The following is a 21,948-nucleotide window of genomic DNA, read 5'->3' on the forward strand; positions in this document are numbered from 1 at the left end:
CCCGCCTTTCACCATTATCACCCAGCACACAGCACTTCCACTGCAGCAAGGGATTCTGGGAAATGACATGCAAATGAGCACACAGTGCCACCTTTTGCTTCAAAACCATTAACATGGTACCCTATAGGCTTAAGCTTGCTGCATGGTCACAGCTTTGAGCACAGCCAGGAATAAGATGCATAGCCAGTAAACCTACCCACAGACAGCTGTTTCGACCTTAATGAGTCTCATCAGTGTGTGGTTGGCTATACTGCTATGCAAAAATGTCTAAGACATGCAAATGACCATGCAGTAATATTTCCATTTGCTATATGCTTTGCTGTGGAGGGTTTTTGTCACTTTTTTGTACCCACCATAATTTAACTAAGTATGGAAAAACCTATCCTTGCTTCATTTTTGCGAGCGTGTGTGCCCACGCATGAGCGCACCACGTGAGCGTGGATGTGACGATCTACATTGACTAAGGTAAGCGAGCTCAGCGCCAGCGGGGACTCATAAATAAGCTTGGACATTAAAGTCAAACTGCTTGAACTAGCTGGTAGAATACAAGGGAAATTGCTGTAACAGTGCAAAGTGTGTGTGTGTGTGTGTGTGTGTGTGTGTGTGTGTGTGTGTGTGTGTGTGTGTGTGTGTGTGTGTGTTACATTTTGTCATCTGGTTTATTGTTTTGATACTTAAACGTTACTGTCTAAATCAATTTGATGTTACCAAAGGCTTCCTTTTAGTGCATTGAAAAAACTAACAGCGAAATAGATGCACGCGTCAGGCCCAACGCTCGCAAATGTGAGAGCGTTTTTTATTTTCATTGTAGACGAACAATGGCCATAAAATGTGATCTAGGGTTGGGGTTATGTCGTTGCCTTCACATCGCAGCTGGGGCTGTTAAATGGACGGGAGATTTGGTGCGGTTTTTCAGTAGGCTGGACTTCAGTGAAGCAGGTTTTGGGTTCAGTCCCCGTCTTGATCACTTACACCGAGTAATCTTGGGCAAAACACTCGGCTTGTCACCTGTAATTGGGTAAGACAATAAAAATGGTTCCCTTTGAGGTTGTTTTGCACATGAGCACTACCATGTCTTGCCATACAGGCCTCTGATGTATAATTGTAAAGAACTCTGCAATGGGAAGCAGCACTGTTTAGGACTACACTGAAAATGTACATTTTGCAATAGAAACACGAGCGTCAACTGTTGGATAACTTTGAAAGCAATTTGCCAGCGATTTCCCTCTAAAAAGTGGCTGATTTATGTAGTGCATTATCTGAAAAGGGGGATATTTTCCCTGAAATAATATGTTTGTACCCTGTTTGCAATAAATCCATCAAATAAAAATACCCATTTTGAGCACATTCACGTCTCAGACAGGTCTGCAACCCTGGTTTCCCCTATTATCTATTATTTATTTAGTTATAAAATATTTTACCAGGAAGTAATACATTGAGAGTTACCTCATAACATACAGTGCTTACAGTGCAGCTAGGGATTCTGGGTAACGACATGCAAATGAGCGCTCAGTGTGTCACGTTTTGCTTCTTGTCCATTTTAAAGCCTGCTGCATTACACAGCTTGTCAGCGCAGCCTGGGTTAAAGATAACCCTACTCATGGGTCTCATCAGTGTGAGGTTGGTTACTGGATTTGCAATACGAAGCAACAAGACACCAAATTAGTGACAAAGACCCTCCACCGTACAGTGTACAGCAAATACAAATACAACTTGTGAACACATTACTGTCTGCAAACCTGCTTTTAACCGTTATCTCTTGCCATATACAGTGCTTCCACTGCAGCCAGGGATTCTGGGAAATAACATGCAAATGATCCATAAATCAATCACAATGCTTTGACAAACGTGCCTTTGATGTGTGTGATTGCTGCATGGGATATGATTGTGATGTACTTTACCTGCGTTGTGTATGAGGTACGAATACACCAGTAATAGTGTACAGAATCGACACTATGGGGAAGCACTGTATATACAAATATTACAGATGCAGTGGCCAGGATACGACCATTTCTCGTTTTTTTTTTTGTATTTTTTCGAGATCTCCCCGAGATCCTCGCTAGATTTGCCGCAACAGACTAATAGCCCATCGGATTAACACAGCAGGGGTCCTTACTGTGAATCCTACCGGGGTCTAGCAGTCTGTAAGAGACACGCAGTAAGAGGCTGAATCAGTCACTCTACCTGGGCGCCTCTAACATGCGATCGCGGGGGTTTTATTTAATTTTAATATTTTAGGATTGTAGCAGGGGGTCTCCGAAGCTGAACCACATTGATTTCAGGTCCGGTGACCCCCTACTTCCCGAGTTACAGGCCCCGTTTTAGGGTGTCGGTATCCCCGCCATGTGGGTCACGTGACCGTGGGAGGTTAACATTGCAGAAGATACCGGCACCCCATAACGGGCCCTGTAACTCGGGAAGTATGGGGTCCCCGTGGCTGAAATCAACGTTGTTCAGCTCAGAAGACCCCCTGCTCCCGCACACTAGTATCAAACATGCCCCCCGCGCCCCCCCCCAAGAACAAATCATTACCTTAGCGGATAGCTGCTAAGGTAATGAAGCTGCTTACATTTTATTTTTATTCATAGTGTGCGTGAGCAGGGGGCCTCCTGAGCTGAACAAAGTTGATTTCAGCCACGGGGACCCCCTCCTTCCGGAGATACAGGCCTCGGTACAGTGTGCCGGTATCCCCGCCATGTTAATGGCCTCCGGTCACGTGACGCTGAAGATTTTAACATTGCAGGGATACTGGCACCCCATAACGGTCCTGTAACTTAGGAAGTTGGGGGTCCCCAGACCTGAAAATCGATGCGCTTCAGCTCCGGTGACCCCTTGCTACCATATTGTCATATTAAATAAACCCCCCGCGATCGTCTGTTAGGGGCGCGCAGGTAGAGTGGCTGATTCAGCCTATCTCTTACTGCGCGTCACTTACACACAGGTACAACCCGGTGGGATAAACACAGCGCGAGTCCCATTCAAATGCAGGGGCTCCTGCTGTGTTAATCTGATGGGCCATTTAGTCTGCAGCGGACCATCTCGAATCACCACGCACTATAGTGCCTGATTCAACCCGAGACATGGTCGGATAACGGCCGCTGCATCTGTATTATTACTTTCAAATACTGATATGATTGACCCTTTTCAACTAGTAATGTATTACTTCAGTGTTGCCTTTTTCACCCTGTTGTGTTTGCAATATAATCCAAGGGGAGAAAGCACAAAGTCAACATTTCATTCATTTATTATTTATTTATAAAATATTTTACCAGGAAGAATACATTGAGAGTTACCTCTCATTTTTAAATATGTCCTGCGCATGGAGTTGAGACAAATAATACATGGTTACAAATACAGTTACATAAGTGAACAGGGTATACATTATATTTTGAAAGAACTTAAACTGGTGGTGGATATGAGAGTCTCCGGTAGGTTGTTCCAGTTTTGGGGTGCACGGTAAGAGAAGGAGGAGCGGCCGGATACTTTGCTGAACCTTGGGACCATGAACAGTCTTTTGGAGTCAGATCTCAGATGATAAGTGCTGCATGTGGTAGGGGTGAGGAGCTTGTTCAGATAGCTGGGTAGCTTGCCCATAAAGTATTTGAAGGCAAGACAGGAAAGATGAACTTTGCCCCTAGACTCATGTGATGACCAATCTAGTTCTTTGAGCATTTTGCAGTGATGTGTGTTGTAGTTGCATTGGAGAACAAAACGGCATATTGAATTGTAGTGTCAAGTTTGCTGAGGTGGTTTGGGGTGCCGAGCCATATACTATGTCCCCGTAGTTTATTATTGGCATTGGCATCTGCTGTGCGATACGCTTTCTGACCAGGAGACTTAGGGAGGATTTGTTCCTGAAAACTACCCCTAGTTTGGCATATGTTTTGGATATCAGGGTATCCATGTGCAAAGTTCTGCTCTGTGGGAATTGTAAAATCTGTTTTATCTTTAGCAGTAGGAGATGTAGAACATGGGTTGGGCAACTCCTGTCCTCAAGGGCCACCAACAGGACAGGTTTTCAGGATATCCCGGCTTCAGCAAAGGTGGCTCAATTAGTCCCTGCTTCAGCACAGGTGGCTCAATCAGAGGCTCAGTCAAAGACTGAGCCTCTGATTGAGCCACCTGTGCTGAAGCTGGGATATCATGTGTGCATCCACATCATGTGTGCATCCACATCTGCTCTCTCCATGCTGTTCTCACTTGCTTGGTGTGTCCGCAGCAGGAGAAGGTGTATATCTCTTAAATCAGGTTTATGTTACCCACTGACATATTCATCTCCCCCCCCCACCCCCTTTTTTTATGCAGTGGATTTAGCCCAGGGTTTTATGAACAAATGCTGTTTAGTTGCTCCGACATCTGCCTTTCTGAGCTAGCTCTGTTAAACGCCTTTAGTGCTGGAAGTGGTAATATCTCTTCTGCGTTGTGTATATAGAGATGGGTGGACGAACCAAGCAGAGGGGGGGGCTAAATATGTCAGTCCTGGTTACAATCAGATGACAGAGAGGCGTGTAAGCTAAGGTGTAAGCTCTTAGTACACAGGCTTCATGTGCTCCTTATCTAAGTGTCGCAAACGATTGTTTTGGGGCAAACCTGGCAGATGGAAATCTCCTTTTAAATTCAGCTTTTGTGCACATTGGTACTCCCCTGAAACGTCTCATATACAGGAAGGCCCCGCTTTTCGGCGCTTCGTTATCCGGCGTTCCGCTTATACAGCGGTGCCGAGAAGGGTTACCGCCATCTTTAATCCGCAGTCGCGCATGCGCAGATGGGCGGTTGCGCCCGGCGTGCTTGCGCAGATCGTTATCTGCTCGCGCATACCGTAGTTTGCGCGCGCAGACCATAGGCCGCGCGTGCGCAGAACGGTGAAAAACGCCGTTCTGTGCATGCAGAGAACTGAAAATCGCCGGATCCGCTTTCCGGCGATTTTCACTATACGGCGGGCCCCTGGAACGGAACCCGCCATATACCCGGGGCCCTGCTGTATATATAGATAGATAGATAGATAGATAGATAGATAGATAGATCGCCATCCAGGTACGTAGCGTTTTACAATAAACGTGACAGAATATTATAACACAATGGGAGTAAGCGCTTCAGACATAAAACAATAGGAAAAGGAGTCCCTGTCCCGAAGAGCTTACAATCTAAGTAGATATGTTAATGGTATGTAGCCTACTAAAAACAATCTTTTTGTGAGCCCCAAAAAATAGAAAGTGTGTCAACCTATAATATAGCTGGATTGTAAGCTTTCTCTGTGTCGTTTGTAAAGTGCAGCGTGCATCGTTGGCACTAAATAGATAAAACATACACACAGCCATTATAATGGATTTAAAACCTCTTAACATCAATGCGCGATGAGCAGGAAAAGCATACACATCGTTCGTAAGAGAACGTTCTTTTTGTGGATGTGATTAGGGGGGCTGCCTGCACCTCTCCCTGGGAGATGAAGGCAGATCTGGCTGACTTGTAGCAATAACTCACAGCCAGAGGCCGTATTGCTTAGGCAGAGTATAGCTCCCTGTAGAGAATGTCATGAGGAAGATGTACATATTATAACATTTGGAAAGCTGCTCCAGAGAAGGGCTATTTTACTCATTTAATATACCATATTTCCTCGATTCTAAGATGCACCTTTTTTCTGATTTTCACATGTCTGTAATTGGGGTGCTTCTTTGAAGCGATGTATTATATATACAGCGGTGTGAAAAAGAAAGTACACGCTCTTTGAATTCTATGGTTTTACATATCAGGACATACTGTAATAACAATAATTTGGTCCTTAGCAGGTCTTAAAATTAGGTAAATACAACCTCAGATGAACAACAACACATGACATATTACACCGTGTCATGATTTATTTAACAAAAATAAATACACCTTATGATTCAATAGCTTGTAGAACCACCTTTAGCAGCAATAACTTGAAGTAATCGTTTTCTGTATGACTATCAGTCTCTCACATCGTTGTGGAGGAATTTTGGCCCACTCTTCTTTACAATGTTGCTTCAGTTCATTGAGGTTTGTGGGCATTTGTTTATACACAGCTCTCCTAAGATCCAGCCACAGCATTTCAATCGGGTTGAGGTCTGGACTTTGACTGGGCCATTGCAACACCTTGATTCTTTTCTTTTTCAGCCATTCTGTTGTAGATTTGCTGATGTGCTTGGGATCATTGTCCTGTTGCATGAACCAATTTCAGCCAAGCTTTAGCTGTCGGACAGATGCTTCACATTCGACACTAGAATACTTTGGTATACAGAAGTTCATGGTCGACTCAATGACTGCAAGGTTCCCAGGTCCTGTGGCTACAAAACAAGCCCAAATCATCACCCCTCCACCACTGTGCTTGACAGTTGGTATGAGGTGTTTGTGCCAAACGTGGCGCTGTGAATTATGGCCAAACATCTCCACTTTGGTCTTGTCTGTCCAAAGGACATTGTTCCAGAAGTCTTGTGGTTTGTTCAGATGCAACTTTGCAAACCTAAGCCGTGTTACCATGTTCTTTTTAGAGAGAACAGGCTTTCTCCTGGCAACCCTTCCAAACAAACCCTACTTGGTTGTCTTTTTCTAATTGTACTGTAATAAACTTTAACATTTAACATGCTAACTGAAGCCTGTAGAGTCTAAGATGTAACTCTTGGGTTTTTTGCAATTTCTCTGAGCACTGCACGGTCTGACCTTGGGATGAATTTGCTGGGACGTCCACTCCTGGGAAGATTGGCAACTATCTTAAATGTTTTCCACTTTTGAATAATCTTTCTCACCGTAGAATGATGGGCTTTAAATTGTTTGGAAATGGCCTTATAACCCTTCCCAGATTGATGGGCAGCAACAATTGCTTCTCTAAGATCTTTGCTGCTGTCTTTCCTCCTTGGTATTGTGTTAACACGCACCTGAATGCTCCAGACCAGCAAACTGCTAAAACTTCAGCTTTTATAGAGGTAGTCACACTTGCTGATGATCAATTAATCAAGGGCATTTGATTAGCAGCACCTGTCTGCTACTTAGCATCTTAATTCCTATGGTAGCAGTAAGGGTATACTTAGTTTTTCATACAGCTTCTCCATTTTGGTTTTATTTTTGTTTAATAAATCATGACACGGTGTAATATCATGTGTTGTTGTTCACCTGAGGTTGTATTTACCTAATTTTTAGACCTGCTAAGGAACAGATGATTGTTATTATGTCCTGATATGTAAAACCATGGAATTCAAAGAGTGTGTACTTTCTTTTTCACATGACTGTAAGCGCTAGCGACGGCGCGTCTGGAAAATTGGTAGCGGGTTCAATTTGATTTTTCAGAGGCTGTCGCCACATGACAGCCTCTGAACCAATCAATCACCCTGTCGCCAGCAACGTAGCTGAAAGTTAAAGTATAACTTTCGCTACTGGCGACGGGTGACGTCATCCGTTGCGTTGCCGTCGTGCGCACTATAAGCCCGGCCTTACTCCCTCTCCCTCCTTTGTTACTACATAGCACCGCAAGAAGATATAAACAGCAGCTCTATCAATAGGGTTACATCTCAAAGGAAAACCACATTCTGTTTGCAGATATTTGGGGTATCTTGGGTAACTTAGGTATCTTGGATCCAGATGTACTGTACAGTACATAACTGTCCTTAAATGCAAAGTCACAAGAAAACATTCAGAATGATTGCTGTTGCGCCTGCATTACCTCCGTTTTGCAGACGTGAGACTTACGTGAGATGAGTAACCTCCACACCCTCCTGTCTTGTACCCTGTGTCCTGCGATAAAATCCAGAAAGACCAAAAACTATTAAAGACCAAAACTGGCGGAAGAAAACCAGACAGATTTAATAAATAAATGCTTTGCAAGCATATCAATTCTTGCAGATTTTCGGTGAGTCTCACTGATTTTTAGCATTTCAGTTATCGGTTTCGTGAGTGTCACCGATAAAACTGTTCACATCTGCCATCCTCCAACTGTACCTACAGAAGTAGCCCATCTAGCCCCCATTGGTCAAAATTTGGAAGTTTCAGCTAATGGGATAAGCTAGGGGCGATAGTCTTACTCCTATTGAGTGTGTGTGTATATAAGTTATATACATATATATATATATATATATATATATAAGTTATATACAAATGAGCGGTGTTTGGTAAAATGTTATTTGTGTAAAATAAACAGTTTATGTTAACCAGTTGTCTGCTTAAGGGGCTAAGAACGCATTGCAGACCAATGTTTTGCTGGCCCCTCTGGCAGCCAAAGTGTTAAGTGTACCAAAGTTTCCTATGCAAATTGTTGGAGCATCTCCAGTTGACGTTCTATTAGATAGTTTAATATGAAGAAGAGAGACCAGCCTGGGTAATCATCAGACTGGTAACTGGGGTAACTTGGCCGATCTACTTAAAGCTACCAAATGTCAGGACATTTGCCATGGGAAATCATGGGTTACACGAGTCTGTACAGAAGCACAAACAATAACTGTAGTCATGATAACAACCATGTCAAAATTAATAAAGCCTTACAAACAGTGGTAACGTTGTATATGAGTAATTAGTTTGACCATACAGAATGATCCTCTAAAACCCCTCTGGAGATAGCCAATCTGCCCTCCCTGCCTCCATGAGACTTGGGTGCATTCATGGTTCTTTATTCGGAATGAGCCTCCTAAACCTTATTAGAGTTTGCATGGCCAACCTACCTCCATGTAGGGGCAGGGAATGGTTTTCCCTGTACGCTAATATACGTTCTGTTAAGTGTTCAAGATTGGTGCTATATAAATAAAAAAGATACATACTTATTAACGAGCAGAAGGCTTGATTATTTCTGTGTGGGATGTGCAGCATTAAAAACTCATGCAAAAGGCCACTTCCAGTCGGCTGGGTTTTCAGTAGTTCCACTTCTTGATTGTATCGCTTGCATCAACCCCAAATCATGGAGAATCCAAAGGGTATCAACCCACTGCCTTGTCTTCTAGACATTTCACAACAGAACATTCAACTTCTTTTGGGAAACCTTGTTCTACATACTGTACCAGTCTCCTTTTGGTATTTAATGATAGAAGCACTTGAAAACATAAGTAATGCTCTAATGTAAACACAGGATGACAGATTCTTATTTCTGGATATACTGTACCAAGGCAGCAAAGACTTTGCTTTAGGAGTATACACTTTCTGCTGGTTATTGAAACTTAATTTACCACGTTTGTAGTGTCGAGATGGAATTAGAGCAATGCTGTAGCAGGCATATGATCAAAGAGCAGGCATATGCAGTTCTCAGATCCTTACGCCTGTAAATGGCTAAATAATAGATAATAGCATAAACATGCACACTACACACATCCTGATATCACCCACTAACATTTGCATGTATTCGTCTCCTTCTGATGGTTAAAGGAAAATGCTTGGGAGATATGTTTTATTCCTTTGATCTACCAAGGTTAATGGGGATTGATTTGGTGCTAAATAATTCTCCAGACGCATAAAGGTGGTGTAATTTAAAGCCGTGCAATACATTTATTAATTAAATTCCATCCATCATTAGCATTCCATGGTACGTTGTCCTGCAGGGGGGCATGCAGTGTAAACAAAAAGCGGCTAGCTTGTGTTACGATAACAACTTTATAGAACCATTACAGTTTACTGATATCGTAAAAAGAGCTTATTTCCCTTCACTTTAATATACGAAATTAAATTGAATACGTATTTTTTCTATACGGTTATTTTTAAATTAGATTATATTAACCAAGTCTATCAAATTCCTGCAAGGATGTTGTTGTTGTTTTTTTGTGTGATGCTTGGTTGTAGCCAACTTTAGACACAGTTGCCAGCACTGAAGTGTATTTCCAGAGACAGCTTTCCAAATAACTCAGGGACATGCGGGTCGCTGCAATTCCATCTGTATTTGTTTTTGTGAAGTCTGAGTTTTTTTTTAATTTCTATATTCTACAAGTTTGTCATTGGAAAAGAACTCCAGTAGCTCTGAGATATGTTGATTCCTTGAGGATTGTGATATCTCTATATCAGTGTTTTTCAACAGGGTTTGCTAGGAACCTTTGGGTTCCCCAGGCATCCCTGAAGTGTACCCCCTGTATTTTTCAGGTCATTTAAAAATTGTACTAAATAGAGAACAATTTGCAGTGCATCTGATCTTAGAGGCGCTATTAGATAGGGTTGGGGTTCCTTACAATGTATCTGATCTTAGAGGCGCTATTAGAGAGGGTTGGGGGTCCTTACAATGCATCTGATCTCAGACACATTATTAGAGAGGGTTGGGGGCTGTAGAATTTCACAAAGGGTTCCTTAGCCAAAAATAGATTTGAAACCACTGCTGTATATAGAGCATGATATGAATAGATGTTGTATATACCCTTTTCAAACCTTTGGTCCCGTTCGATCAAATAACTAAAGATGCTGCCTATTATTCATTCCTGTGACCTAGAAGGCACCGGTATTGTACATTTACTAAAGGTTGACCTAGACATTGGAAAATCTGTCAAGGACATGGATACGGCCAAGGTCTCCATTTAGGTAGGACATACTATTTTAATCAGTGGAATACTTTCTCTCTGTTATAAATTGATAAGTTTAGGGCAACCTATTATTCAATGTGGATCCTGTGAGTGAGGAGGCTGTATTCTGGAACCAGGGTCACGTGTAGGAAGTGAATGAGGCCAGATAGCTTAACTCATCCCTCTTTGTAAGCACAACAAGTACTTATGTATTTTCTTAACTTTGGGAAAGTCACAGCAAATAAAGGGTACTTGTAGATGTTGTGGAGTGGTAAGAGAGTGCTTCTCTATGTCGAATGCTTTGTATCAAGGGAAGGTAAAAATGGAATGGCCTTGCCAGGGGGTAGATAGCATGAGAGGCACTCACTCAGCCTGCTTAGGATGGAAAAGGAAGTGAGTAATCTTTGTCACACAAGAATAATGACAGGACTTTGCTACCTGTGAATACAGTCAGGGGAGTATGGAAAAGTCCACTTAGCCAGGGGGATAAAAGAGGTTGGCAAGGCAACCAGCCTTGGCAGTGTAGGGCCGCGCGTATAGTGCCTGCGACGGGCGACGCGACGGGTGACGTCAGCCGTCGGCGCTAGCAAAAATTATATTTTGCTTTGCGGCGGCGTCGTGGGCTTCCGGGCATTTGATTTGTTCAGGGGCTGTCACATGAGGGTACAGCCCTTGAAAAATCAAATATTCCCGGCTTCCAAAGTCCGCACCGTTGCTCCGTCGCATTGCCGCCGGCGCCCTTATTATAAGCACATGCGGCGGCAGCAATATATTTGTTTTTGGGCTGCGTCGCCGTCGCCCGTCGCGGGCACTATACGCACGGCCTAAGAAAAGGGAATGTGTAACAATAATGTATCGATTACACAGGCACTGTCAGTTTTCAGAGCAGGGAAAACATGCAACTGAAATATAAAGGGCTATCAGGCAGAGCTGCAAAGGGGGGAAACAGATGAACAATCCTGTTCCAGGACAGGCTGAACTAAGACCATATAAGTACTCGATCGTCAGAATTAACCTGTAAAAATGTCAGACTTTATGCCACAGAATTAATATACCGTAAAGCCACTTCTCTGTCGGGGAAACTTTCAGCTGTATTAATTTGAATGGAGTTCAAAGCTTCCCTGGCACAGGGTAGCTGCACAGCAAATTAAATGGGTTCTTATGTGTGACATTTACATACACCTTGCACCCCACTCTCTATGAATGGTGAAAGACACCATTTTAGTTGTGTTTTGTCACTTGAGTGGGGAGAATGTTTAACTTAACAATGATAACTTGAGACAACCAGAGTACAGCACATAACTTCCGTGCATGCATAGGACCCCTCTACTGACATAATAATTTAACTGGGTTTTTCTGAATAGAACATTCCATCCATCTCCGTGATTTCTTATGGGGAAACCGTGGTACTGTAAAATCACGCGTTCACTTATTGACAATGCTAAACAGCAATTGTTCTTTGACTAAGTTTTTTTTTTTCATTTTAAAATCCAACATGCAGTGTTTCCAGTCTCCAGGGGACACAAAGGAAACGGACGCAGTCTTGCAACACGTAACACATATTATGAGCAATTGCTGCGTAAGAGAATGTGCAGATTTTTACGTTGAAATGATGCGGAGCAATTCATGGCTGGGGTTTCGTTACAACCATTTTAGTCTTTGCTAAATGTCATGATCAAAAGTGCAGCAGTGTAAATGCACATGTTAAATATTCAAGTCACATGTTAGGATTTGTATTTAATCCTGTCCTAGAATGGAATTATTTGATGTTCTCAGGACAATAGGACTTGACAAAACATTGATTTCTGTACTGCATAGTAAACGTAACATGGTTTACTGATTATTTGAAGTATAATATTTTCCATTTACTGTAAACTATTCTGCTCTGGCTAGAGTTAATAACCGTCAAACAAGGGGTATAGGGACACCCAGAATTATTGATCTGTGATCAGTTTGCAGCTACAAAGAACTAGCAGTGTAACCCGTCTTCCCTTTTCTTTCTCTTTATTTTAACTTCCCCTGTTTAACGCCAGTTTACAACTGTTTACTAATAAAGAAGGTACGCTGTCGCCATATTTGCGACATTTAGATCTTCTAACGGTACCAGAGTGAGTGCCCTGCAAGTTCAGGAAGGTCTAATTGAGTTCAGCAACCCTCAGTTCTAGCCTGTTTGACAATCTTGCAATATAATGCAGTGCAGAGTGTTGTGGTAGCATACAGAGTTAATTCATAGAGCCACAACTTTGCTTGGCCTAGGTTTAGTGGCACAGCATATGGGCATGTTTGTCAAGTGGTATGAGCATATATCTAGAGCAATTCTCTTCATGGTTGGCCAGTCTTACAGCAATCTGTTTTCTTCAGTTATGTATGCATCTGTACTATAGAAATAGTATAGCCGCAGTAATTCCCCCCACCCCCCACAGGTTTAAGGTTTGATTGTTTTCAATATTATGAACAAGGAGTTCTGAGTGCTATCAAAACGTTTTATCACGCGCATGTCACTGCTGCCTTAAGGAAAACCATGAGTGGATATTATCCACACATCAGTCTGGTCAAATTACCCAATGATTACAATCACATGTATTGAGTTGAAAATGCAGGATGGATCAATAAATGAATAGTTGTTGTAACCTTCCACCCCGCCTAAAGTGCTCTAATGGAAAACACAAGTTCTGCTCTTTCCTTGTTGCCATTTTGCTGCCAGTTTTGTCTGACATCTATTTAGCATGGTATTCAAAAATGATAGGCTGCAGCAAACCTTTCTATTTTAGACCATTCATTCAATCCAGAAAATAACTCGCTCGCGTAGCTCTGGCAAACCGCTGGTAATGCAGCTCACGCGGTAATGTTTTACTCGGTCAGGAAACACGTTTTGGTTTGGCTGGACGTTTAAACAGGAATAATTGAAGCTCCCATTTATAAAGCACTCTTCAATTCCAAAGCAATTGAATTATCCATCATGGGCATTGAAGCTGATACCTAGGTGCACCAGTCTGCATGGCAGCCAGATAGGATAAAGGAGCATTGTTCATATCATTACCCAATTAAACAGCAGATGGGTAAGCGTCAGAGACCAGTCTTTTTCCCAAGATGACACAACCTTGTGTATTCAACATACAGCTACCAAATTTCCAAGCGGCTTAACTCGGGGCAGATTTACTGGAGCCAACAACATATTGGAAATATGATATGGGGCTGTTCTAGAAAGGCAAACTGTGATCAAATATCTAAAAGAAAACATACTGTTATTTATTTATTTTTTAACATAGTTGTGCTTCTACACAGACCACTTTAAACTGGGCCTGACCTACTGTAGGTTAACCACAGCATTTGGTTACTTTAATTTAACGGAAACAAATAGGAGGATTTGTCTAAGTTAGTTTATAATTTATTAGGGAAATTCTACATGTGGCTTTTGTGTGCTGGTTGTTTAATGCTAAAGCTGCTTCCTGAATAGCAGAGGTTGTGAGTTCTGATCCTGTTGGGTGTGACACCAGTACTTCCTTCATCACAAGGTTCTTTGGACTTGTCAGTATTGATCTTATAGAAATATTTTAGGCGGTGTGACTCATGCTAATGGTTATGCAAAGTATATTTAAATATCTCCCAGGGTACCTAAGGGGTGCTCCTTTTTCAGCACGTGTCTCTCCCTATGTTATTTGGCAGGAGGTTTGAGGGGATATATATATATATATACTGGAGACACTATTAAATTGGAAGTACTCCTCCAGCTTCAACAGAAAGTACAATCCGGGGGCGGATTTGCTGTTAAACAGCGCGGTTTGTCACTTTCTGTAGACGCGGTTTAAACTATTAAACTGCTATTTGTAATACAGAATCCAGATTTTTGGCTAGATTTAATCCGCGATTTATGACCATGTCAAACCGCGCGGTTTTACAGTATAAAGACACACTGGCAGCTAGTAGAATATCCCCCTGAGTCTGATAGCAAAGGAGTCATTTAGTTTCATCTTGTACAAACCTGCTAACCCCCGGCAAGGTAAACTCCATTTCAGCAGGTACCTAAACTGAATGTGTATTATTTTTTATTGTCCTATGGACTTAACTTCGTGAAATATGTGAAAATGCCTAAAGGGTTAAATCAGGGGTCTCAAACTCTGTCCTCAAGGGCCACCAACAGTCCAGCTTTTAAGGATATCCCTGCTTCAGCACAGGTGGCTCAGTCGCAGTAGGGATATCCTGAAATCCTGGTGGTGGCCCTTGAGGACTGAGTTTGATACCCCTGGGTTAAATGAATGAAGCCTGTCTGTGATTTAGTGCCATTGAAAACTGTCAAGGGTAAATAGGCTGCATTTCACACCTACATGTTAATTCCATACCAGTTAAATCCTTCCATGTTCTAATTGGCTATAATGAAAAAAAAAAATGTTTCAGACTGTTATTCTCCCGTGTGCAAATCTTTTACGTAGCGCGGTTGCTGTGGCCCAACATGGCTGTAACATTACAGGCTGAAGGTTACTAATCAAAATGTTAAGAGAATCCGAGCGCCCTACAGTACAACGGAAAATGGCCACAAGACTGGTAATGACAACCTGCCTATCTGTGCGTCACCGTGTGCTCATTTGCGCGCCGTTACCCAGAATCCTTGGCTGCAGTGGAAGCACTGTATGCTAAGAGATAGTGGGGAAAGTCAGGGTTTCAGACCGGTCTGTCACACGTGAATGTGCTCACGCATGGTATTTTACATTTGCTTTCCTTTTGCAGAATCTGTGGACGATTGCCCCAGCAACTGCTATGGGAATGGTGAATGCGTCTCCGGGAGCTGCCACTGCTTTCTCGGGTTCCTGGGACCGGACTGTGGAAGAGGTAAATATAAGTCTTCTCTCTGGACGTTTATTTACAAAGCTGAGTCCCGTAGGTCAGCGGTGCGCAAAGTGGGGGGCAGATTACCGGCAGGGGGCGTGGGGTTTACAGAGGCCCCGCGTGCTTCCCGAAGGCACATAAATTAAGTGCCGGGGGAGCTGCAGGGCCTCTGTAAACCTACTTACCTTGATTCAGCCGGCATCTGGAGACGCGTCGTCATGACGCCCAGACGCCGGGAATCAAGGTACGGACAGGAGGGAGGGGGGCGCACGGAGCGGAGGACATCCGGGGGAGGGGGGGCGCCCCCCTGCGGTAGACCGCTGAAGATGTGAGTTTACTTATGAATTCTTGCTTTTTCTTTGCCTTTTTTTGTCTTGAATGTATTCCTAATTTTGAAATAATGTTGTAAGTTTAGACTTTAAAAGTAATACCAATGTAAAGGATCTTGGCCAGTACTCTTACCTATAGGCACAGTGGTGATTTTGGATATGCCGGCTGATAACTGGACATTTGGATTAGCTGCACCGGTCTTCCCTTTACTTCGATCTAACATCCTAAAATGGCAGCATATATGTTGTATTCAGCGAATATCTGGCGTTAACGTGTGTCACTGTGAGGCTTTCAGGTCTCTGCCCTAAAAGACAATGCAAATATCTTTAATTAAGAAACAAATGACTGACTTGGCCCCCAGGTTCCTGACACCGCCTCCTGATTGGCTGCATTAGACAGGAGCAGCCAATCAGGATGGAGGAAGCTGCCGAGCCCCCTAGCAAGAGCCCAGCTCTCTCTCTGCTCACTGAAATCTCGCGTCCCCCCCCCAAGCCGGTCAGGTCCCTATGTCCAGGGAGGTAATACCGGTATACACATACATGTCTGGCATTACCTCTCATTTTTCACTGGACAGTGTGTCCAAATACAGGACAGTTTGGTTCAAAACCGGACACCTGGCAGCCCTACGTGGGGGAAACACACACTTAATAAGGCCCCGAACTGCACCTCCGTGTGTGCAGACAGCATGGGGGGTATAGCTGTCACTCACTGCAGGAGCTTTCAAAGTCATGCCCCACAATGCCTTGCTGCTGTGGATGCAAAGCATTGTGGGCAGTGACTTTGGAAGCTCCTGCTGTAATTGACAGATATACCACCCACTAAGGTGCAGTTTGGGGCCTTACTAAGTGCACAGTCACTACACAGGCGCAGAAACCCTACTACCACCATTACATATTTTTGGGAAACAAACACCTAGGGCTTCCTGAACCCCCTGTTGGTAATCACTGCTATAGGGAAGTAATGTTTTTGCAGAGTGTAGCGACATAGATGTGCATGATCTGAGTCTCTGAGTCTTTACATTAATTTATTTGTTCGGTTATTTACGGTTATTATCTGAGTGCTATTATAGGGATTCTGTTTGTTCTTTGTGTGTTTACATATTACTTTATTCCCTAGCACCACCAGTTAACAGATTATTTGTTTTATAATTTTGTATTCAGACTGGTTTTTGTTACCGTTTATTTTTTGTAGTGTGAGCGACACCACTCTGTGTGTTAGATATATATATATCTATATATCCTATCTATCTATCTATCTATCTATCTATCTATCTATCTATCTATCTATCTATCTATCTATCTACCTATCTACCTATCTATCTATATAAGTTTGCAGACAGAGGAACAGAGACAAGCTAACAGTTTTGATGAATGTCAAACAGTCTAATCACTCAAATACATTAGTTAAAGATTGTGAAATCCCTCCATAGCATTTGCTTACCATGGAAATGTTAAGTGAAATAAATATTTTAAAATAGTTAGTCTGATTAAATCCAGCTCAATGTAAGAATAAACATGCCAGTGCCCTTAGTTCACTTGAATCCTACGAGGTACCGCGCTTTCAAAGAACGGCAACGGGGGACCAGCTGATTTTCTATAGAGATCAGTAACTGCTTATAAAGCTTATAAAGCCAGGTACTTTTTGCTCTGAGCAGCAGGTAATACTTTCTGTGTAACACATTACTAGCTCCTGTGCCACCACAATGGTTAAAGGCTCACATTTGTTTTATCTAATCCCACAGCGTCGTGCCCAGTTTTGTGCAGTGGGAACGGGCAGTACATGAAAGGACGGTGCCTATGTCACAGCGGCTGGAAAGGGGCAGAATGTGACGTGCCCACAAGCCAATGCATTGATGTGACTTGCAGTAACCACGGCACCTGTATAATGGGCACCTGCATTTGCAACCCTGGGTACAAGGGAGAGAACTGTGAGGAAGGTAACGTGAACCAACCATGAAGCCAATTACTAGTGCCACTGTCAAAACAATAATGCAGTTATAGTTTAGTATTGTGTGTGTGTGTGTGTGTGTACATATATACACACACACACACACACACACACACACACACACACACACACACACACACACACACACACACACACACACACACACACACACACACACACACACTGCCTATTTGCATGTCATTAACCAGAATCCTTTGCTGCAGTGGAAGCTGGTTTGTGGACCTGCCTCATATGTGTCCTTACTCATTTTGTAACTTGTAAGTTGCAGGTTTTATCTTCCATCTCAGCAGGAATCACAGAAACCTGTGCAAACACGGGCTAAAAAAACCAAACATTTAAAGATGTGCTGTATTTACTATATAGTAGCTTTATTTAATTTTCACATACAGGATCAAATCTGCATAAACCGCACCTATTTTGTTCCATTTGCATATAATGAAATAAGCCTCCAGCCCAGTGTCACATAGTACAGACAACTGCATGTGAGAAATGAAATTGAGCATGACAAAGAAAAACACATTTTCGCACTAATGATGTGTGTTGCCGAGAGCTTTTCCTATCGTTTGATAAATAACCACAGAGTTTATTTTTGTTTTCTACATCTTCAGCTGTGATGCTCAAGCAGTTAAACTTCTGCAAAGCTCCTCCATTGTTGCGCTAGGAATTTCTGCCATGTGAGATACTGCCTCATGCTATAGATTGTTATATAGTGTTCATCGGAGAGTCAATTCTCAACGAGTCCATGAATTTCCAACGTCACCCAACACAAGCTGCACAGGGGCTTTGCAGTCACACAACTCCGTTACGTCTGATCAGGCTCAAACGTTTCTGCTTAAGGGTGTGTGTGTGTGTAATGAAACAGGATTAACAAGTTTCTAAATTAACACGGGTACAAACTTTACGTTGACTTTAAATGGGATGCGCATGGAGTTCGTCTAGAGAAAGTCTCTTGATACATAGCCCTGTTTTTGTTGATGGCATTAAAACTGGAGACGAGAACGTCTTCATTTTATTGCGAGTCGAATATGCGCCGTTAGGGATGTGTAGGCACTTTTCTTTATGTAATGTGTCACCCAGACTCTCCTACTGTGCAGAAGTTTCATTTCGAGAGCCCATTCTTCAATATTCTCTCCGATATTAACTATGGTCCACTAACCCACCAAGGAAGAATAGGAAAGTAAAACGCGTAATCCTGTCCCAGAGCCTTACCCCCAAAAAAAAAACAAAAAAAAAGGAGCCCAGCTCAGGCCAGCGAGATGGAGATTAAAGTAACTATTGTGTGTGACCACTTTTGAAAGGAGCTCATTTCAACATGAAAAATAGCCATAGGATTATGATAAATGGGGAGGTCTGACATGCACATTCCCCTTTTCTCATCCGGAGCTGAGGCAGCAGAAAGGTCCGTGATGGAGACCCTTTTAAAAATCTGTCTCCTTTCCTCCCCATCGACCTTCAGAGCAGATGATTAATTGCAGACCAGTAGCTGTTTGTCAGCTGGTTGATGATCTTGGCTTGCTTTGTTCAACCCATCTGCTGTGAGCACAGGATGCTCTTAGCCTGCACCTCACTCCCCTTTCAACCCTATTAGTTCTAAACAACTACAGCGGCTGTGGACGCACCCAGAGGTGATGACACCCAATAGTAGGTCATAAAGAGTAATATATTTGGGGGTCACTACGTTAACCCCTTTAATACTAGGTGACCCCTTCGGCAGCAAAGTTAATGGTGCAGTGACTCTTTGCAACTTCTCTAACAGTAACGCTATTTTGGCTGTTATGGTCTATTATAGGAATAAACTAATATATTTATAATATATAGGGATAAGTAATGGCTCAGTGAGTAAAGGCACTGACTGGCGCTGAGATTGAAGCAGGGAAACCTGGTTCAATTCCCAGTGTCAGCTCCTTGTGACCTTGGGCAAGTAACTTTATCCTTGGGCAAGTCACTTTATCTCCCTGTGCCTCAGGCACCAAAAACATAGCTTGTAAGCTCCATGGGGCAGGGACCTGTGCCTGCAAAATGTCTCTATAAAGCACTACGTAAAGCTAGCTCGCTATACATGAACATGCTATTATTATTATTATTTGCTATGATTTTTAAAGATCAAGGTAATACAAAATGAGTTGTACACATAAAATACGGGGTTATGCAAATGTACTTTTTGAAGTGAGGAGAGAGGCCTCATCCTGGAACTCTTACCATCAATAGAGCAAGATGCGTTTTACTCCGGTTAACCTGTGTGGATCCGGCAGTGGTTATTGGCGGAGTTTTGGCAATGCGCATGGTGTACTGTACTGGAGTGGCTCACATTCTGTGCTTCTTGTTCTTCGCATCAGAGATCTCTGGCTATTATTGCAAACTTTGCTGATTTACCTTCGGTGTAAAAAAAAAAGAAAATTATAGACATTGTAAATCAAAAGAAGGTTTGATAAATAAATGTCCTACAAAAATAATATGTCTTATTATAAAAGTAATACAGGCACTCCGCTTTAATGTAACCTTTTTCTAAGATCAAAGGATCAACAAAGGGTCCGTGCGAGGACCGAAAACGTCAGTCCTTTAAATAAAGTTACATCCCATTTTTTTTCCAAATCTCACTGGAGTTGCCTGTATTACTTGTGTTTATTCTTGATATACACCACAACGGTGGTTTACAGTGTCCGTGGCAGGTACCACGTGTTAGTTTGACCAGTGCCCCGATCTCTATTCCTACTACAAAAAGCACAGGCACAAACACAAACATTTTGTTCTGGTCTGCCCCTGAGGGCACAATTTGGGAGCTTCTTGTACAGCCTCCCATTAAAATCCATTCGGTTATTACTACTGCACCGACACACTTTATTCGAGCAAATACCCAGTATGTACCTGGCAGATACCTGGAATGCGCCGCTCTTCACCTCTGACAAGCCCCGTTGCGTTTGCCTTCCCAGCCTGGGTTCATGCCTGGCTGACGGGCGGCTGATCTGTTAAATGATAATGATTAGGATTTAATAGGCTGCAATGCTTCGCGTGTCTACCAGATGGCATAAATTCATGAATTGTAATGCAGTATATATATATATATATGTACTGTGCAGTATTGCAGCCAGCGGGAATAAAATGCTTCAATCCCTGCCTGGAAAATACCTCAATGCACTCGGGCAGAAAACAGTCACAAACCTCAATACACCCGGGTATACCCGAATTCGTGGGACTAGCCGAGCTCGAATAAAGTGTGTCGCCAGTGTATGAATAGCCGAGAAGGACTGAATAGAAAGTAATAAAGAGTAGAGTGACTTTACTGTAAAGAGACTCGGGAGCTACTAATGAACATATCTCACTGTATTTCCCATGTCGTTTTCAGTGGACTGCATGGATCCCACGTGCTCTGGACGGGGAGTGTGCGTGCGAGGAGAGTGTCACTGTGCAGTTGGCTGGGGTGGTACAAGCTGTGAGAATCCAAGAGCGACCTGCTTAGACCAGTGCTCCGGACATGGGACCTTCCAGGCTGAGACTGGCGTCTGTACCTGTGACCCCAATTGGACTGGACATGACTGCTCTATAGGTAACTGCAGCTTCCAACCGTCCACTTTTGTGTTGCAAAGCGTTTAACCCCTTTAGTGCCATGGGGAGCCTTAAATCCATTGCAGACCCCTCTAGCTCTAGAAAGGTTAATGAATCTGCTCTAAACTCGAACATTCAAATGTACAAATTATATATGTAACCCTCCTTGCCTGGCTTCTTATGGAGGTTAAATCGGGGTGGTGTTTATATGGCTTTCATAGCACTGTCATTTATTTGTGTCCCCAAGGACCAGAGACCTTTCATTCCTATATTAACACGTTGCACTGTATTTTACATTAGACTTAGATGAATACTGTTCTTCGATCAGTGCCCTGGCTTAACACTTGAATGAAGGTACATAGCTTGTTCCTTTACTGTAATCGTGGAACCTCTTTCCTCATTAGTTTCGAAATATTAGGCCCATTGGGGATCCTAGCAAGTCCTGTATACGTAACCCAATACGTTTAGCCGTTATGGTTATTGCCACTTTCACTTCAGCCTGCGAGGAATGTATATGGATATCCGCGGCTCCATTAGAGCCAATTTGCTGGCATCCTGGACTCCTCATTACTGAGCCCCTTCTGATGCATGCCGTTTCATACTTAGCACTTCTCTTGGACTCCCTAGGTTTTCTCTAGGGATCCTAATTGACAAGGTTACTGTCCCTGTCTAGAAAATAAAGTAGGGGAGCCTGGTATATTCTATTACTTTAAGAACAGGAGTGTCTAGTGTTCCTGAGGCTCCTCTCCTAATGTCCTCCTGGAACCTAACCTTCCAGAACCGTCTCTCCTTCTTAAATACACCTTTG

At 42.9% G+C, this 21,948-nt stretch overlaps 1 protein-coding gene across 1 annotated transcript in view; it reads left to right on the top strand.

Moving 5' to 3' along the window:
* TENM4 (teneurin transmembrane protein 4) overlaps window positions 1-21,948 on the top strand; it is a 1,230,300-nt gene that overhangs the window by 1,088,601 nt on the left and 119,751 nt on the right. The window contains 3 exon segments of the mRNA XM_075592607.1: window positions 15,201-15,302; window positions 17,371-17,565; window positions 20,941-21,141. Of these exon segments, the coding sequence (XP_075448722.1) occupies window positions 15,201-15,302; window positions 17,371-17,565; window positions 20,941-21,141 (498 nt within the window).

Source organism: Ascaphus truei, chromosome 3, assembly GCF_040206685.1.
Source record: "Ascaphus truei isolate aAscTru1 chromosome 3, aAscTru1.hap1, whole genome shotgun sequence".
NCBI lineage: Eukaryota > Metazoa > Chordata > Amphibia > Anura > Ascaphidae > Ascaphus > Ascaphus truei.